The sequence below is a fragment of the Citrus sinensis genome, chromosome 7 (genome assembly GCF_022201045.2).
Source record: "Citrus sinensis cultivar Valencia sweet orange chromosome 7, DVS_A1.0, whole genome shotgun sequence".
Classification (NCBI taxonomy): Eukaryota; Viridiplantae; Streptophyta; class Magnoliopsida; order Sapindales; family Rutaceae; genus Citrus; species Citrus sinensis.
The window spans coordinates 6,990,182-7,006,471 of NC_068562.1; the positions used below are offsets into that span (position 1 = coordinate 6,990,182).

Consider the following 16,290-nt stretch of genomic DNA (forward strand, 5'->3'; position numbering starts at 1 on the left):
GTGGTTCACAATCACTTAAAGAGCGAGTGAATTTATACAAACTGGTAAAGGAATTTTCATTTATTTTTGTTTAAATTCTAATCACAACAAACATGACCAATCATATAATGAAAATGATTTATTGATACCAAAACGCTCATGGAAGTCATTTTTTCTTAGTGACCAAAAAGCCCTTTTTAACCATGAACTTATAAATTGCTTCAACAACAACAACAAACTCTTCTCACTCACTCGATCATAATTCCACAAAAATGGCTCACATCTTAGCATCCGATGTAAGGCTCTCTTTTATTCTCATCTCTATAACTGAAAGCCACTCTTATTCCATTATTCAGCAGCATTAAATTCTTTTTTGATCTTTTTAATCTAAAATTTATATCTGTACTGTATGTGATCTGCTATAAAGATTCTCTGTTTTTATATACTCTGTTTGGTTGCAGAGAATTTGTGGGAAAAGGATACATATTGAAAAATTTTATTGATCTTTCTCCGATAAAAATGAAACGAAATATTCTGGATTACATTATCTTCACAACCAAACATGGGTTAAAAATTATTACTCTATACCCGTCGTTGTGTTGTTGAGATTTGATCTAAAATGTTCCTGATCTGTTTACTCTGTTCATACATGCTCTGTTTTTATTTGCTCTGTTTTCTTGATGAGAAAATGAAGGGGAAAGAAAAAGAACATTGAAATGTGAGGGATTTTATTAATCTGAATAAAACACAAACTACATTTTCTTCTTCTTATTAAAAAAAGGGGGAGAGAATCTTTTTTTTTTTTGTGTGTATTTGTTTAGATAAACTATGATTATCATGTTTTAGAAATTCAATTAAGGGTGTTGCTGATCATAAATGACTCATAATTAATAGACACATGTCATGTGAGGTACATTTGCATGAATTCAAAAGCATAATCTATGCTTGGTTGTTGGCTCTCAAGCTTTTCAAAGGCTGACAAAATGACAGGATTGAATGCTGGTAGCATTCTAATACTCCGGTGGTTTGTAATATTTTATAGGATTGCTGCCCTTCGGTGAAAAACATTCTTCTTCTAGATTCTGAAGGGAAACGTGTAGCAGTCAAGTATTTCTCTGATGAGTGGCCAACAAACAATTCAAAATTAGCTTTCGAGAAAGCTTTGTTTGCAAAGACCTTGAGGACGAATGCCCGAATGGAAGGTATGCTTCGGTAACTAACCTGTTTTGTATCAAGGTGTCGTGGCATTTAATTCGCATATATTGTGGAATATAATCACTAGCTGTCAAGTAAAAGTACGTGCATACACGGCACATTATCTGTTGCGCTTTCAGAACTAGCTGTCGAGACAACAATCCTAAGACTTGCTTATGATCATATGCAGCTGAGATTGTTATGTTCCAGGACAACATTGTTGTCTACAAGTTTGTTCAGGACCTGCACTTCTTTGTTACAGGAGGTGATCATGAAAATGAACTCCTCTTAGCCGCTGTTCTTCAAGGCTTCTTTGATGCAGTCACACTTCTCCTCAGGTATTTTATTTCTGATTCTGCTTGCTGCTACTTTCTTCAGTTCAGCCATTCATCATTTCCTTTCAATACAATGCAGGAACAATGTGGACAAAAGAGAGGCCCTTGAGAACCTGGATCTCATCTTCCTATGCCTCGATGAGATTGTGGATCAAGGGTATTTATTTCCCAGGACCTAACAGCTTAAAACTTTTGGGTTTAACATCTCAATTGGGTATCCGATTCCCGTCTTTTATGTCGCAAAAGCCCATTATTTATTCACGCACTTCACTTTGGTGCACTGCAGGATAATACTTGAAACAGATCCCAGTGTGATAGCAGGAAAGGTAGCAATCCACAGCATGGATGGAGCGGCCCCTTTGGCTGAGCAGGTGATGCACTTATCTATCTTTATGCACTGTTTGCTTCGGCTATAAGCAACATATAATTAATGAACCAACGTTAATGCTTTTGCATAAAGTAAGATCTGGTTATATACATTGGTGTAGGCCACACAAGCCAACAGCACTAACCCCACTAACACCAACGTTTTAACATTCTCTTTATCACCCAATAATTTGGGATATCTTGAGTACGAGACTTTTGCTTTATGTAACTTTTAAGTGTTAACTTAATCAAATCCTAGGAACTGGGCCACTCATCTATGTTCTTTTTGGAAGTGCAGACTATATCTCAGGCACTGGCAACAGCAAGAGAGCACTTGACAAGAACACTTCTCACATGACACACAATCTGTGTGGGGCTGGGCACAGAGAGAAATTTGACTCGGCGTTCTTTTTGTTCTTTGTCTATTTGAATGTTTTTTTTAACTAATCATACAATAAGCATCAAGATCTAGACGACGTTTAGAGCTAGCATTGAAATGAGCATGTAGCTAAGCTCATCATTTGCTTGGTCCCTTTTGTTTGGGGATAGCTATGCTGCTCGGGGCCTGTGGGCTATTTAACCCAGTAAAATTTTCATAAAAGATGCATGTCCTATACAGACACATTTCCTTTTTTGTATTACATAACACTCTTTTTATTTGGATGTTGTATCTCATGGATTGGGTAAAGGTGAAATTAATTTATTGACTTAATTATGAGATTCAATACCCTTAGACTACCGTAATCGGACTCTACGTACACATACCTCTTTGTATAAATAAATGTTAAAAAGACAAAAGTATTGGATTTAAAAGATTTGAAATATGAACGAAATATTTAGTGAAATGTTTGCATTTTAATAATTTATGGACAAAAAAATCTATCCATTTTTAATTTGATACATTCTGTCTTGTTAGTTTTGAGATATAATTTACATTCAGTTTTATATAAAACAGTTCACAAATATGCAAAATAAACCTTCTTCAAAACACCTAATCGCATATTTTATTTAACCATTCGTACAATATACTTTAACAAAAAGAGTTTTTAAAAAAATATATATAATTTTTATTATCAAAAAAATAATTATGATCTCAAAAAAAGCTTTTAGAAACAAATAAATAATTTCAATTTGCTAAAGATAATCTCGATACTGCTTGAAAGAAAATTGATATTTGATCCGTAATTTTGTTAAACCGAATTTATTAAATTTTTATTTTTCTTAGGCGATAATCGAGAGATGACCTATCTCCCGATCTAAGAGATGATTTTGATTTGATTTTAATTACTGCTAAATTCACAAGTATTCCAATAAAATCATTGGAGCTGGATACGGTCGCACGTACAGTATCAACTAGGGGTGGGTAAATAACTCGACCCGATTCGATCCGATAAATTCAGGTTCAGATTGGATTTGGATGAAGGCTCTAGCCTGATCAAGTTGGATTTTGGGCAACCCAACGACCCGATCCGATTCTAAAATAATATATATATATCAAAGCCAAAACAAGTATAAATCTTTAATTTGATCCGATCCAATCCAAATATATTTAGATCGGATCACATATTTGAGTTGAGTTCGTATATTTTTTATAACCCGATTAACTCAAAATCCGATCGGGTTGATTCAAACCCGGTCCGAACCCCAGTTTGCCCTCCCCTTGTATCAACTCCCGCATAAACTCTAGAACGTCAAAGTCTCAAAGACAAAGTGGCTCGAACGTGTAGAGACTGCTGTGATGAAGAAAAGGTCAACAAATCTGACGGTCCACAAGACGCGTTACTTGAATCAGAAGACTCCTCGTAGTCAAAAAGCAGTGGTTGGTCCACCACTGCTTAGGATTATCACATTGCTGATTGGCCTGTCCCGCGCGACATTGGGAAAAATTAATAATTTTAAAAAATGCCCATTTGAATTTCCCTCTCCTTCTGTTTAAATTTGGTTCATGTAATTTGTTGTGAAAGTAAAATTAATTTATCTAAAATTGTTCATACTTTTCGAAATTGAACTTTTATATAACCAGGGGTAGAACTAAGGTTTTTATCTTATGGGAGCTATAATTGAGAAACAACAAAATTAAATAGGTCATAACACAAAAGTTATAAATCTAATCTAACTTTATGTACTATATAAATAGAATATATTTCAATTCAGACTTTTTTTTAAAAAAATAAACCCCCAAGCTGTAATATTATTCTGCCCGTGATTATAGCTCACTTTTTATTTTTTTAACCTTTTCTTTAACAAAAGTATAGGATAGTAGGATACCCATGTTTTATCAAATAAACTGTCAAAAAATCATCAATGTGGGAAATATTAAAGGCCAATTTGATGATGCTTTAGTTTTTAAACAATCATATGTATTTTGTCAATCCTACTGTTAAATTGCTATAAGAATATAAATGATTGAAATGACGTAATGTTGAATAAAATTTATTTATACATTTATAATAATTGATAACTAAAATGAATATTTTATTTTATTATTTTTATTTTTATTCTATTATCTCAATACTATTGATAAAAGTAATAATAATCTCTTTAAATTTCTCATTTTATTTTCTTGTTGAATAAGGATAAATAGATGTGAAATTATTTTAATTATAAAACTTATTCTCAAAATTAAATTTTAAAAATCTACACCATCTTATTTATCAAGATTATTGTAAGTTAGAGTGATTTTAAAAGAATTTAACAAACATCAAAACTAACGTTTCAAAATTACTTTCGAGTATTTAAAAAACAATCTCAAATGGCCCTAAGAATAACGACGACATGCTTTCTATGACGACCTAAAATTTTTTTTAAATTATATTATAGACAAGAAAGATTATGGTTCTTTATAAATTAGATCTTCAAATCATGCTTATTTATTTTGGCCTATGTTACTTATGATTCATTAGACAATAATCCATACATCTTCTTTCAACTTTAATCTTTAAATACCATATATCATTGTATAATGCCCTGGACCAAAATTTCTAGTGCCGCTAAACAAATTTTATTTTAGCTTAATGGCTATATTTACGTTTCAGGACTTTAAAAAAAAACGTTGAGAATATTAAAAATGAATTATAAAAAGGATCTTTCAATGCCTTTTCTTTTATCTTTTTTTCACGTAGGTTCATGTTCAAATTCAAATCCTACGATCATGGCGGTAACTAAGCATGAATTTCCACAACGACCGACGCGTCCATGCAAGTTGACAAAAAAGGGTGCTTCAAAATGCATTGCTTTGCTTGTTTCCTGAGTAGTGGAGAATTCAATCATCAAACGCGCACACGCTAACCGGTTGCTTATCTCATAATTATTATAAGTGATTATTTAATTTTATAAATTATTATTAAAATTTTTGTTGTTATTTAATTAGTTTTTAATACAATTTTTGAAGGTTAAATAAATTATTTTACGTCTATTAACAAACACTCAATTTTTAAGATTTTCGAAATAAAGGTTGAAATGCTTTTATCAAATGTAAAAATTATAAAATATCTTGGACTTATTTAATGATTTTTTTTAATAACATAACTTAAAAAAATAATCTATTAAATTAATTTTATAATTTTTAATAAAAGTTATCATTGACAACTAAACAACTGAAATGTTTTGAATAAAAACTCTATTCAAATAAGTACTATTTGAAAAGATGTTATCAAACAGAGCCTAACGAGACTGAAAAGGAACCGTTTCGAATAATAAATTTTTAAACACATTAAAAGTAATATATATCAATTATATAACGAACAAATAATATCATGTCATGTGTTCATTTATTTTAAAAAGATGTAAAGGATAATTAAATTAAATTAAATTAAATTGCACGTCACATACTCAATAATTAGTTAGCATTATCGCTGCACTATATACTTTCTTGCTAGGAAAACACGAAAGAATCATTGTAGGGTCGGTTTCTAGCCGTCGCCAATAGACACGATAATCACAAAAAATCCCAATATAAAAAGGAATTATCAATCAACAAATGCATCACAAAACAAACTATTTAAAACCCCGATGACTACTCCTTAATTAGCCAGTGGTGATTCACAAAAATATGTTCACCTAAAAACATTTGATAATGTTAAAGAGTTTGGAATGTTCCACGAACAATTGTCATTTGCTGTTCGTGCTGCTACCGACCCTTTTAATTAAGTCTCATTATTATTATTATTATTATTATTATTATTATAGTTATTCATCAAAATTTCTAACAATTAAAAATAGTGAAAATATTAAGTCGCTGCACTGCATGCTGCATAAAATTTAATAAAGACAAATTAGACAATAGGGAAATTGATGAGGCAATATTGGGCAACGTACGTCAATCAAATGAAAAGAAATGAATTAATTATTGATTGTTGCCAACCTTTTCCCTTAACTTTAAGTCATCGTCTTAATCCAAATTCTCTATTTAAACCCATAATTGATTTGGTCTCCCGAAAGAAACCGGCAACCCACTACATAAATTAATTACAAGGACATTGTAGACATGCAACAACAATAAATATTTAATTTAGTATAATTATAATAATATTCAATTTTAATATTTGATTTTGGTACAAGACGTGATGGTCGTGGCGTGCACCCATGAACTAATTGCAATTTTAAATTTCAATCATTATTGGGCATGTCGCCCGTCGAGTATTTTATCATAGCTCAATATTTTATAATGTAGATATTTAAGATAATAATAATAATTATTATTATTATGAGGAGATCATTTGATCCTCTTGACTCTTGCCAATTAAGAAAGTACATTTTTTTTTTTTTTTTTTGCTTTCAAATAATGAATTCTTATGTAGTCGAAATATTATGAATAATCTCCAGATCATTTGATATTAATCAAATTATATAAAGAAATTCTCCTTTAATTGATAGAATCCATGACTTTAGCAACAAGTTTCAAGAATGGATAAAGCATGTACAATCTGAAAAGCTTATTTTTGTAATCAATTTCTAGGCAGTACTCTTGAGACGCTGCCAAGGCCACCTTGATATAATAAATAATCCAAATAGAAAAATAAAAAGCATTTATTAAATTAATTAATTTATGATGTTTTGGTAGAAATTAATGGAACAAAAATTTGCGCCACAACGAATCAATGAGAAAGAAAAATTTTTTGCCGTCCTCAGACGACCTTACATCCACACGACATTGTTGGTAATCTGCCAACTATATAAAAATTGGAAAAACAAAAAAAGTGAAAATTATTTAATAAAAATTGAATCATTGATTAAAAAAATAAAAAATGGCTGTGCCTAGATTAATCCGTCTGGTGGTGAATGGCAGGCCTCAACTTGGGATCCACGTCGGCCTTCTTAATAAACCATCAGTGCGATCACAACCGTGTGATTTGATTACATTTCTAACCATATATATATATATATATATATATATGTTGTACAAAATTGACCATCAAAACATGCTCTCCCTGTGCAGATATATTCTGGGAACAGATCTGCATATCTGTTATCCAGTGCAGCATTTACTGGTGAAAATACCATAAATTTAATCCTGCTTCTAGCATTATGTTCCAATGGATAGGGGATTATTTTGCTTATTCTTGCTAAGGGATTTGAGAATAACTTTTATTATTCAATTTTTTACCTTCATAAGCAAAGCTTTTAAACGAAGTAATTTTCTTAACATGGTACTAAATTAAGCGAAGGTTTTGAGTACGATTTTCCGCTTACAAAGTTGTTTCAACTTTCAACTCACTGTTTTGATCTTTGAAATCTAATAAATTTTAAAATTAGATTTGTTTCACATTATAAGAGGAGTAATACTAGATGTTCAATTTTTTTTCCCCAAATAACTATTTTAAATGATGTGGCATTTATCAATTGGTTGTTGAAGTAGTCTTTTCAAATGAAGTAATTTTCTTAACATGGTACTAAATTAGGTTTTGTGTATGTTTTTTCACTTACAAAATCGATTCAACTTTTAACTTACTGTTTTGATCTCCGGGATCTAACAGACTTTAGAATTAGATTTGTTTCACATTATAAGAGGGGTAGTGCTATATATTTCATTTTTTTTTATCCCAAATAATTAAGGCATTAATTAATTAATTAATTTCTTGGGATAATACAATTAATTCATTGGATTTTTGTAAAGAGTTATCAACTAATTAATGAATACCACATCATTTGAGATAAAAAATTTAAGATACCTATCATTACTCTTATAAGGGAGAGTTGTTTTGTTGGCACTCTGGTTTGATCTCTCTAGACCCACACGAGTTATTCGAAATCAAATATTCTATTATTTATATAAAATGAGAGAATATTACCTATTAACTTAAGTTTTGAGATTAAAGATTTCTTTAATAAATTTGATATCAGTATATGCACGCTCTGTAAGAAAAAAAAAATAATTTTAAATGAATTTTACTTGGGACATAGAAAAACTGTTTCATAAATGATTATTGCAACACAATTGTATATAAAGAACCAAGAGGGAAATAGGGATTTAGATTTTATGTTGTGTTTACTTGCTGGAGTGGGAGTGAGGAGTGTGGATTCCTCCCACTCTAGCGTTTACTTCCTCTAAATGGGAAGGGAGTGGGAATCCCACTCCGTGGGCCCCACCCATTTTTGGAGTGGGGAGTGGGAGTGGGAATCCACTCCCACCTCTCCCTTTTTTACCCTTTTATTTTTTTTAATTTAATTTAATTTAATATTTTATAATTAATAAAATAAAATAAATATTATTATATTTATTTGAATAATATTATTATATTTATTTGAATAATAATATTATATTTAACTAAATAATAATTTGCATTGATTCTAAGTTAAAATTATTTTAAAATAATATTATTATATTAATAGAGAATTAATAAATGTAATATTATTATATTTATTTTAAAAATAATATTATTATATTTATTTTAAAAATAATAGTATTATATTTATTTAATATTAATAATAATAAATAGTTTGTTCTAAGAAAATATTAATTTTGTAATAAATAATATTATATTATTATTTTATATAATAATAAATTTAATATAATTATATTAAATAAAATAAAATAAGGTTTCATTTTGTATTAAAATTAATAATTATAATAAATTTACAAATATAATAAAATAAATATTATTCATTAAATATATTTTTTATTAGTTTTGTAATTAAAAACTATAATTCTTTAAATAAGGATAAAATTGTAATTTGAAACTATTTACTCCCAATCCAAGACAAAGTAAACACATAAATTAGATTCTGATCTCTAATCCATACTTTCATTCCAGTGTAAGTAAACAACCTACTCTCACTCCCACTCCACACTCCCAATCCTAGGATTCCCACTCCTCAGAATTACCAATCTAATCCAAAAAGTAAACGCTACCTTAGAATCCAAGTAAAAACCCTTTCAATGGAAAAAAAGAAAAAGAAAAAGAAAGAATCCAAGTAAAATCTGTAAAGAATGACAGTAACTACTTCTGTTGTAGTATTCAAAAAAAAAAAAAAACTACTTCTGTTGTATGAGTACACTTGTCGAAATCTCAAGCATCCAAATATAATCCTATTTTTGGCAAAAGTGAAAAAGAGACAGAACATGAGCGGGTAAATATGAGTTAAGGTTTGAAGAACTTGCCACGTACTTATTGTTATTTTTATTTTTTCAATCACATTGGTTCTCATTTCCTCCTAATAACGAAAATATTTAATTGAGTTTCTGATATTCCAGGTAATTAATTAATTAAGTGGAAAAAAAAAATCCAATGAGAAAAATGAGTGTAAAAATATAATAAATAATAAATAAATGAAGAGAAGGACCCCCGGAAATTCCTGGTATTGGTTTTGTTTTTCCAGTAGGAGAGAGAAAGGGGTCCAAAACCCTGTCCCTTCTCTCTCTTCTCTCTTCTTTGAAGACTAAAAGAAAAAGAAAAACAATTTGAAAAAAAAAAAAAAGAGAATACGTTTCGTTCAAATTTGAGACCTTCTCTTGATCTGCAACCCACCATCTCCCTTTCTGAGAGTTTTGGCAAAATGGGTGTCTTTAATCTTTTGTTTTGAGGATGAACCAGCCTCCTGATTGCAGGTACCATCTTATAAAAAACTCCTTTTTGTTAATTTTTTTAATATTTTTTGTGGGTTGATTTTGTTGTGTTTTGTCTTTTTCAATTGGTGGGTATTTGTAGTTCGAGGAATCTGGAGTTGCAATGATTGAAGAGATTTTTTCTTTCATTTTTTTTTCAGCTGGCATTGTGTCACTATCTTGTGTTTTTATTTTTATTTCTCTGGTTTTGTGGAGTGCATTGGATTTTTGAAGGATATGGAACTGGGTTTGTGATTTGAGCTGTAAATTTTGAATTTTGTCTTGCATTAAAAGTTTTGGTTATAATTGAATGTGTCGAATTTATTTTCATTTTTGGGTAATTCTGTTGTAATTTTCTACTTTTTTTCCCCTTTTTTAAACACAGTACAGAATATAGAAATATGAGCACGTGGAATTATTCAAGAAAGATATCAATGTCTTCCCTTAAAATGGGATGTTGGTGCTTCTTAATGTATGAACTTGATTTTTGTCTTTATGATGTTGGCTTTGCATGATATAATGTTTTATCAATGCAGCTATTTGACCTTTAATCTGATTTCGTTAAGTGTAGCAATTTATTATACATATTGATCTTTTTCATTATGGTCCTGTGTAATTAGGTCTTAAGGGAAGAAATTGTACTCGCGGGGCACCATTAATATAAGGCCGAAAGCAAGGTTGGGGGTTCTTATTTGATGGTTGTGTGCCTAAGATAACTCCTTTTGAGCTTGAATTTTAAGTCATGACAAGAGGCAGGATTAGGGCAAAACTCAGAAGGAGCCAGCTCTATACGTTTGCTTGCCTCAGGCCGCATGTCAATGAAACTGAGGGGTCAGTACAGGGGTGCCCCAGAGTTATATATTGCAATCAACCTCATATGCACAAGAAAAGACCCTTGAAGTATTGCACCAATTATATATCAACCACAAAGTACAATTTTTTCTCATATTTTCCCAAGGCACTCTTTGAGCAATTCAATCGAGTTGCCAATATTTACTTCCTTATTGCTGCGCTTCTTTCAGTGACACCACTTTCGCCATTCTCTCCTGTAAGTATGCTTCTTCCCTTGGCAATTGTTGTAGGGGTAAGCATGGCAAAGGAAGCTTTAGAAGATTGGCGTAGATTTATGCAGGATAAAGAGGTCAATGCCCGGAAAGTAAGTGTTCATGTTGGGAATGGTGTTTTTAGTTACAAGCCATGGGAGAAGATTCAGGTTGGAGATATAGTGAAAGTAGAGAAGGATCAATTTTTTCCAGCTGATTTACTTTTCTTGTCATCAAGTTATGAGGATGGAATTTGTTATGTGGAGACTATGAACTTAGATGGTGAGACAAATTTGAAGGTGAAAAGGGCAATGGAGGCAACTTCACCTTTAAATGAAGACGAGGCTTTCAAGGAATTCACAGGAACAGTAAAGTGTGAAAATCCTAACCCGAGTCTTTACACTTTTGTTGGAAATATTGAGTACGATCGTGAGCTTTATGCAATTGATCCTAGTCAGATCCTTCTCAGAGATTCTAAGCTCAGGAATACTGCTCATGTCTATGGCTCTGTGATATTCACTGGTCATGATAGCAAAGTTATGCAGAATGCAACAACCTCTCCTTCAAAAAGGAGCGGAATTGAGAAAAAAATGGATAAGATAATATTCATCCTTTTTGCTATTCTTGTGCTAATATCGTTAATCAGCTCAATAGGCTTTGCTGTGAAGATAAATTACCAAACGCCACAGTGGTGGTACCTAAAACCCAAGGAAACTGATGTGTACTTTAATCCTGGAAAGCCCCTTGTGCCTGGGCTGGCCCATCTGGTTACTGCTCTCATTCTTTATGGATATTTAATTCCTATCTCACTTTATGTTTCAATTGAGATTGTGAAGTTTTTGCAAGCGATCTTCATTAACCAAGACATAAGTATGTATGATGATGAAAGTGGGATTCCTGCGCAAGCGAGAACATCAAATCTGAACGAGGAGTTGGGCCAAGTAGATACCATCCTCTCTGATAAAACAGGCACTTTGACCTGCAATCAGATGGACTTTTTGAAGTGTTCCGTTGCAGGAACTGCATATGGTGTGAGCCCTAGTGAAGTTGAACTTGCTGCAGCAAAACAGATGGCTATTGACCTTGAGGAGCAGAATAGGGAGAGTGCCAATGCAAAGCATAAAAATAGTGGATCAGAAATCGAATTGGAGACGGTCATCACTTCTAATGATGGAAACGATTTTAAGCGTCGGATAAAGGGTTTTAACTTTGAGGATAGCCGGCTTATGGATGGAAACTGGTTGAAAGAACCTAATGTAGATACCTTGTTGTTGTTTTTCCGAATTTTAGCAATTTGTCACACTGCTATTCCTGAGCTGAATGAAGAGACTGGCAATTTGACATATGAAGCAGAGTCACCTGATGAAGGGGCTTTTCTCGTTGCTGCCAGGGAATTTGGTTTTGAGTTTTATAGAAGGACTCAATCAAGTGTGTTTATCCGTGAAAGATATCCTTCTAAAGGACAACCGGTTGAAAGGTGAGGATATGAATGGATTTTCCATGTATGAACTCTTTTCCCCTACTAATTTCCCTCAAATTCTGAGTGTCTAACTGGTTCGTCTTTTGGAAATTTTGCAGAGAGTTCAAAATTCTCAATCTATTGGATTTTACCAGCAAAAGAAAGCGAATGAGTGTGATTGTTCGGGATGAGGATGGGCAGATACTTCTCTTATGCAAAGGTGCCGACAGGTTAGCCTCGCCATTACTTTTTAACTTTTTGACTCCCAGTTAGAGGCCTGGACCATTGATATGATAACATGCATAGAATCTTCAGTCAGCTTACATCTGCTGTTTGTGGGTGTTCAAATTGCTTCATTGATTTTTGGTGGGCACACAGATGGTCCACTGTTAGCTATACTGTTTGATGACTTAAGCAACCCTGTCTTTGTGCCTCACCATGCATGATTCCTTTGCTTGGAATGTGCAGCATCATTTTTGACCGGCTATCAAAGAATGGAAGAATGTATGAAGAAGCTACTACAAAGCTTTTGAATGAATATGGAGAAGCTGGATTGCGTACATTGGCACTTGCTTACAAACAGCTTGATGAATCTGAGTATTCTGCCTGGAACAGTGAGTTTCAAAAGGCCAAATCTTCTATTGGGGCTGACAGAGAGGCAACGCTTGAGCATGTGTCGGATATGATGGAGAAAGACTTGATCCTTGTTGGTGCTACTGCTGTGGAGGACAAATTGCAGAAAGGGGTATATTTTATCTTTGCCCTATAGCTATGATCAGTATATTCTCCTTTTGTTTGGTTTCAACCTAATTTTATCCATAATTTCATTAGGTGCCCCAGTGCATAGATAAACTTGCACAAGCTGGTCTCAAGATCTGGGTCTTGACTGGAGATAAGATGGAAACTGCAATCAACATAGGGTTTGTTTCTTAAGTTAAAACTATCAGGCTCTTCTTAGTCTATAACACATTTTATTAGAATCTGTTACCTGAAACTAGGCATCTTTCTGGACTATGAAACGAATATAATGAAATATTTTCCGGCATGATGCAGATTTGCATGCAGTTTGCTTCGACAAGGCATGAAGCAGATATGTATAACAGCATTGAACTCAGATTCAGTAGGAAAAGCTGCCAAAGAGGTAATTCTATATGTATAATTTTTAGAAAAAAGTATATCATTTTCATTTTGCAGGAAATTGATTCCATTTGATGTTAGTCTTTGCTGTGTTTCGTTTCTAAACAGGCGGTGAAGGACAACATTTTGATGCAAATCACCAATGCATCACAGATGATCAAGCTAGAGAGAGATCCACATGCAGCATATGCATTAATAATTGAGGGAAAAACACTGGCCTACGCTTTGGAGGATGATATGAAGCATCATTTTTTGGGATTAGCTGTTGAGTGCGCATCTGTCATATGCTGTCGTGTGTCTCCCAAGCAGAAGGCACTGGTACTGTTTCTCATCAGTTACTTCACTCTTCCAAAATTGCCTTTTACTGCTTTTAGTTATTAGCTTCTCTTGTATTTAGGCAACAGACAAGATCTTCTTCATACATTCTTGCTAGGTCTTGTTTTCATTTGTTCAACTTTTGGCACCAGGTAACAAGGTTAGTGAAAGAAGGCACTGGTAAAACCACCTTGGCAATTGGTGATGGTGCAAATGATGTTGGAATGATTCAAGAAGCTGACATTGGTATTGGCATCAGTGGGGTGGAAGGTATGCAGGTAGGCACCTGATCTAATTGGTTTTTTTTTTTTTTCTTTTGTTTTGATGATTCTATAGAAACGGTAATAAGGTTCTTTCTTACGTTTCTCTATCTCTCTCTTCTTTAAAATTCTAAACTCTGCTTTTTCATACAGTCTAAATATCATAGCAGCAACCAAATTTCAGGAGCTGTAGGAATGTCAGAAATCAGTGTACTTTGAATACTAATTGATGACGTCACTAATGTTTGAATTTCTTGGACATAATGTCTGAAGTTCATAATTATTTTCTAGATTGTCTTGTCAGGACATGATATGAGAAAGTGCATCCAAGTTTTTGCTTTTGACATTGCGGACTGCAGTCTGAAAATTGCTAAATTTGCAACATTTTGTAGGCTGTGATGGCTAGTGACTTCTCTATTGCACAGTTTCGATTTTTGGAAAGACTCCTGGTAGTCCATGGACACTGGTGCTACAAGAGGATTGCTCAGATGGTAATAATCAAGGATTTCCCAACTTAAGGGATTTCCCAACTTAAGGTTTCACATTCATGCATTTTCTATTTCCATATACGTTGCACGTATCTTCTTGGTCTCTAATTCATTTTTCTAACCTTGATGTTTTGGAATCAGATTTGCTATTTTTTCTACAAAAATATTGCATTCGGTCTCACCCTCTTCTACTTTGAGGCATTTGCGAGCTTTTCTGGGCAATCTGTTTATAATGACTGGTATATGCTATCCTTTAATGTTGTTCTTACTGCATTGCCTGTCATTTCACTTGGGGTTTTTGAACAAGATGTTTCCTCTGAGATCTGCTTACAGGTACGTCCCGCTGATGAACCCCATTTGAAGTATTTTGTCCGTTTCTCTCTTGGCTAGATTGTAACAGTTTTATATCTTCTACAGTTCCCTGCTCTGTATCAGCAAGGGCCGAGAAATTTGTTTTTTGATTGGTACAGAATATTTGGTTGGATTGGCAATGGAATCTATTCCTCTGTCACCATTTTCACCCTCATTATGGCCATTTTCCATGACCAAGCTTTTCGTGCTGGAGGCCAGACTGCTGACATGGCCGTCGTGGGTGCTACAATGTTCACTTCCATCATCTGGGTTGTTAACGTTCAGATTGCTCTCACAATAAGCCATTTCACATGGATCCAACACTTGTTTATCTGGGGCAGCATTGCAGCTTGGTATGTGTTTCTCTTACTTTTTGGAATGACGTCTCCCTCTACATCTGGGTATGCTCACCATATTCTCGTTGAAGCCCTTGCTCCTGCACCGATGTTTTGGTTAGCCACCATAGTGGTAACTGTTGCTTGTAATCTCCTTTACTTCACCTACGTAGCCTATCAAAGATGTTTCAAACCCATGGATCATCATGTTATTCAAGAAATCAAGTACTACAAGAAAGATGTTGAGGATCGACACATGTGGACCAGGGAAAGATCGAAGGCGAGGCAAGAAACCAAGATTGGGTTCACAGCAAGGGTGGAAGCAAAAATGAGACAGTTGAAAGTAAGATTACATAGGAAGACCTCCTCTTTAGCTTTGCAAAATGTATTGTCCCCATCATAACAATGCCTATGATTTTTCAGTTTCCTTTAGTAAAAGTCTCTAGGGTTTTTGGCCGTTTACAGTTTTACCTCGCCGCCCCTCTCCAATTCATTTTCTTAATATTGTTTATTATCTGTTCACGCGGGGTTGGTCAAAGCTTATGCATTGCACAACAAAAGGCCATGGAGCTGATGTCTTTGTATGTAAGTGTAACACTATTTATATTGACTGATGAGATAGTTACACCTTGTGAAGAGAGTTTATATTTGCCATCTGCTCTGGTCTTCAAAACTTCAACAGCTCAACCCCGGACCATTTCTATATCAAAATGGAGGTCAAAACAAAGCATTTACTGAGAATTCTCGAAGTCCTCAGATTGTTTCAAATATGATCTCTTAAAAGTAATGGAGACTACCAAACCAAAGTTCCTTCCAGTCCAACACCCAATGATGTTATTGGGTTTTGGTCGTTGCCTTGGATCTTGATGCAACATTTTTTTCAAAATTGTTTACATTACGCTGGTGATATTAGCCGACAATTCCACTATGTTTAACCAACTATATGTGTTGGTAATATCATATGATTCTGATCTTAACAATATG

The 16,290-nt window shown here is 33.3% G+C and overlaps 2 protein-coding genes across 3 annotated transcripts; both read left to right on the forward strand.

The window, feature by feature from the left end:
• Positions 1–48: 48 nt before the first annotated feature.
• Positions 49–2,586, forward strand: LOC102622793 (coatomer subunit zeta-2-like). Its single transcript, XM_006465938.4, has 6 exons — positions 49–275; positions 1,022–1,181; positions 1,364–1,511; positions 1,588–1,665; positions 1,795–1,879; positions 2,173–2,586. Exons 1-6 carry the CDS (start codon positions 252–254, stop codon positions 2,230–2,232), a joined length of 555 nt encoding a protein of 184 aa, XP_006466001.2. The 5' UTR covers positions 49–251; the 3' UTR covers positions 2,233–2,586.
• Positions 2,587–9,655: 7,069 nt separating this feature from the next.
• On the forward strand, positions 9,656–15,962 carry LOC102622310 (probable phospholipid-transporting ATPase 4). 2 transcript variants are annotated; one of them, XM_006465936.4, is made up of 11 exons: positions 9,656–9,921; positions 10,539–12,438; positions 12,540–12,650; positions 12,889–13,165; positions 13,252–13,340; positions 13,474–13,561; positions 13,639–13,875; positions 14,025–14,150; positions 14,525–14,623; positions 14,762–14,953; positions 15,038–15,962. In XM_006465936.4, the coding sequence occupies exons 2-11, from the start codon at positions 10,661–10,663 to the stop codon at positions 15,707–15,709; spliced, it is 3,669 nt and encodes a 1,222-aa protein (XP_006465999.2). In that variant the 5' UTR covers positions 9,656–9,921; positions 10,539–10,660; the 3' UTR covers positions 15,710–15,962. The 2 variants fall into 2 exon arrangements, with proteins under 2 accessions (XP_006465999.2, XP_006466000.2); XM_006465937.4 differs by having other exon boundaries at positions 9,657–9,921; positions 13,666–13,875.
• Positions 15,963–16,290: the final 328 nt, after the last annotated feature.

Excerpts from the sequence above, each read along its gene's own strand:
- LOC102622793 (XM_006465938.4), top strand. The coding sequence starts at position 252 with ATGGCTCACATCTTAGCATCCGAT. Across the intron at positions 1,182-1,363 it reads GACGAATGCCCGAATGGAAG|CTGAGATTGTTATGTTCCAG; the intron begins GTATGCTTCGGT and ends GATCATATGCAG. Across the intron at positions 1,880-2,172 it reads CGGCCCCTTTGGCTGAGCAG|ACTATATCTCAGGCACTGGC; the intron begins GTGATGCACTTA and ends TTGGAAGTGCAG.
- LOC102622310 (XM_006465936.4), top strand. The coding sequence starts at position 10,661 with ATGACAAGAGGCAGGATTAGGGCAAAACTCAGAAGGAGCCAGCTCTAT. Across the intron at positions 12,439-12,539 it reads AAAGGACAACCGGTTGAAAG|AGAGTTCAAAATTCTCAATC; the intron begins GTGAGGATATGA and ends GAAATTTTGCAG. Across the intron at positions 12,651-12,888 it reads TTATGCAAAGGTGCCGACAG|CATCATTTTTGACCGGCTAT; the intron begins GTTAGCCTCGCC and ends TGGAATGTGCAG.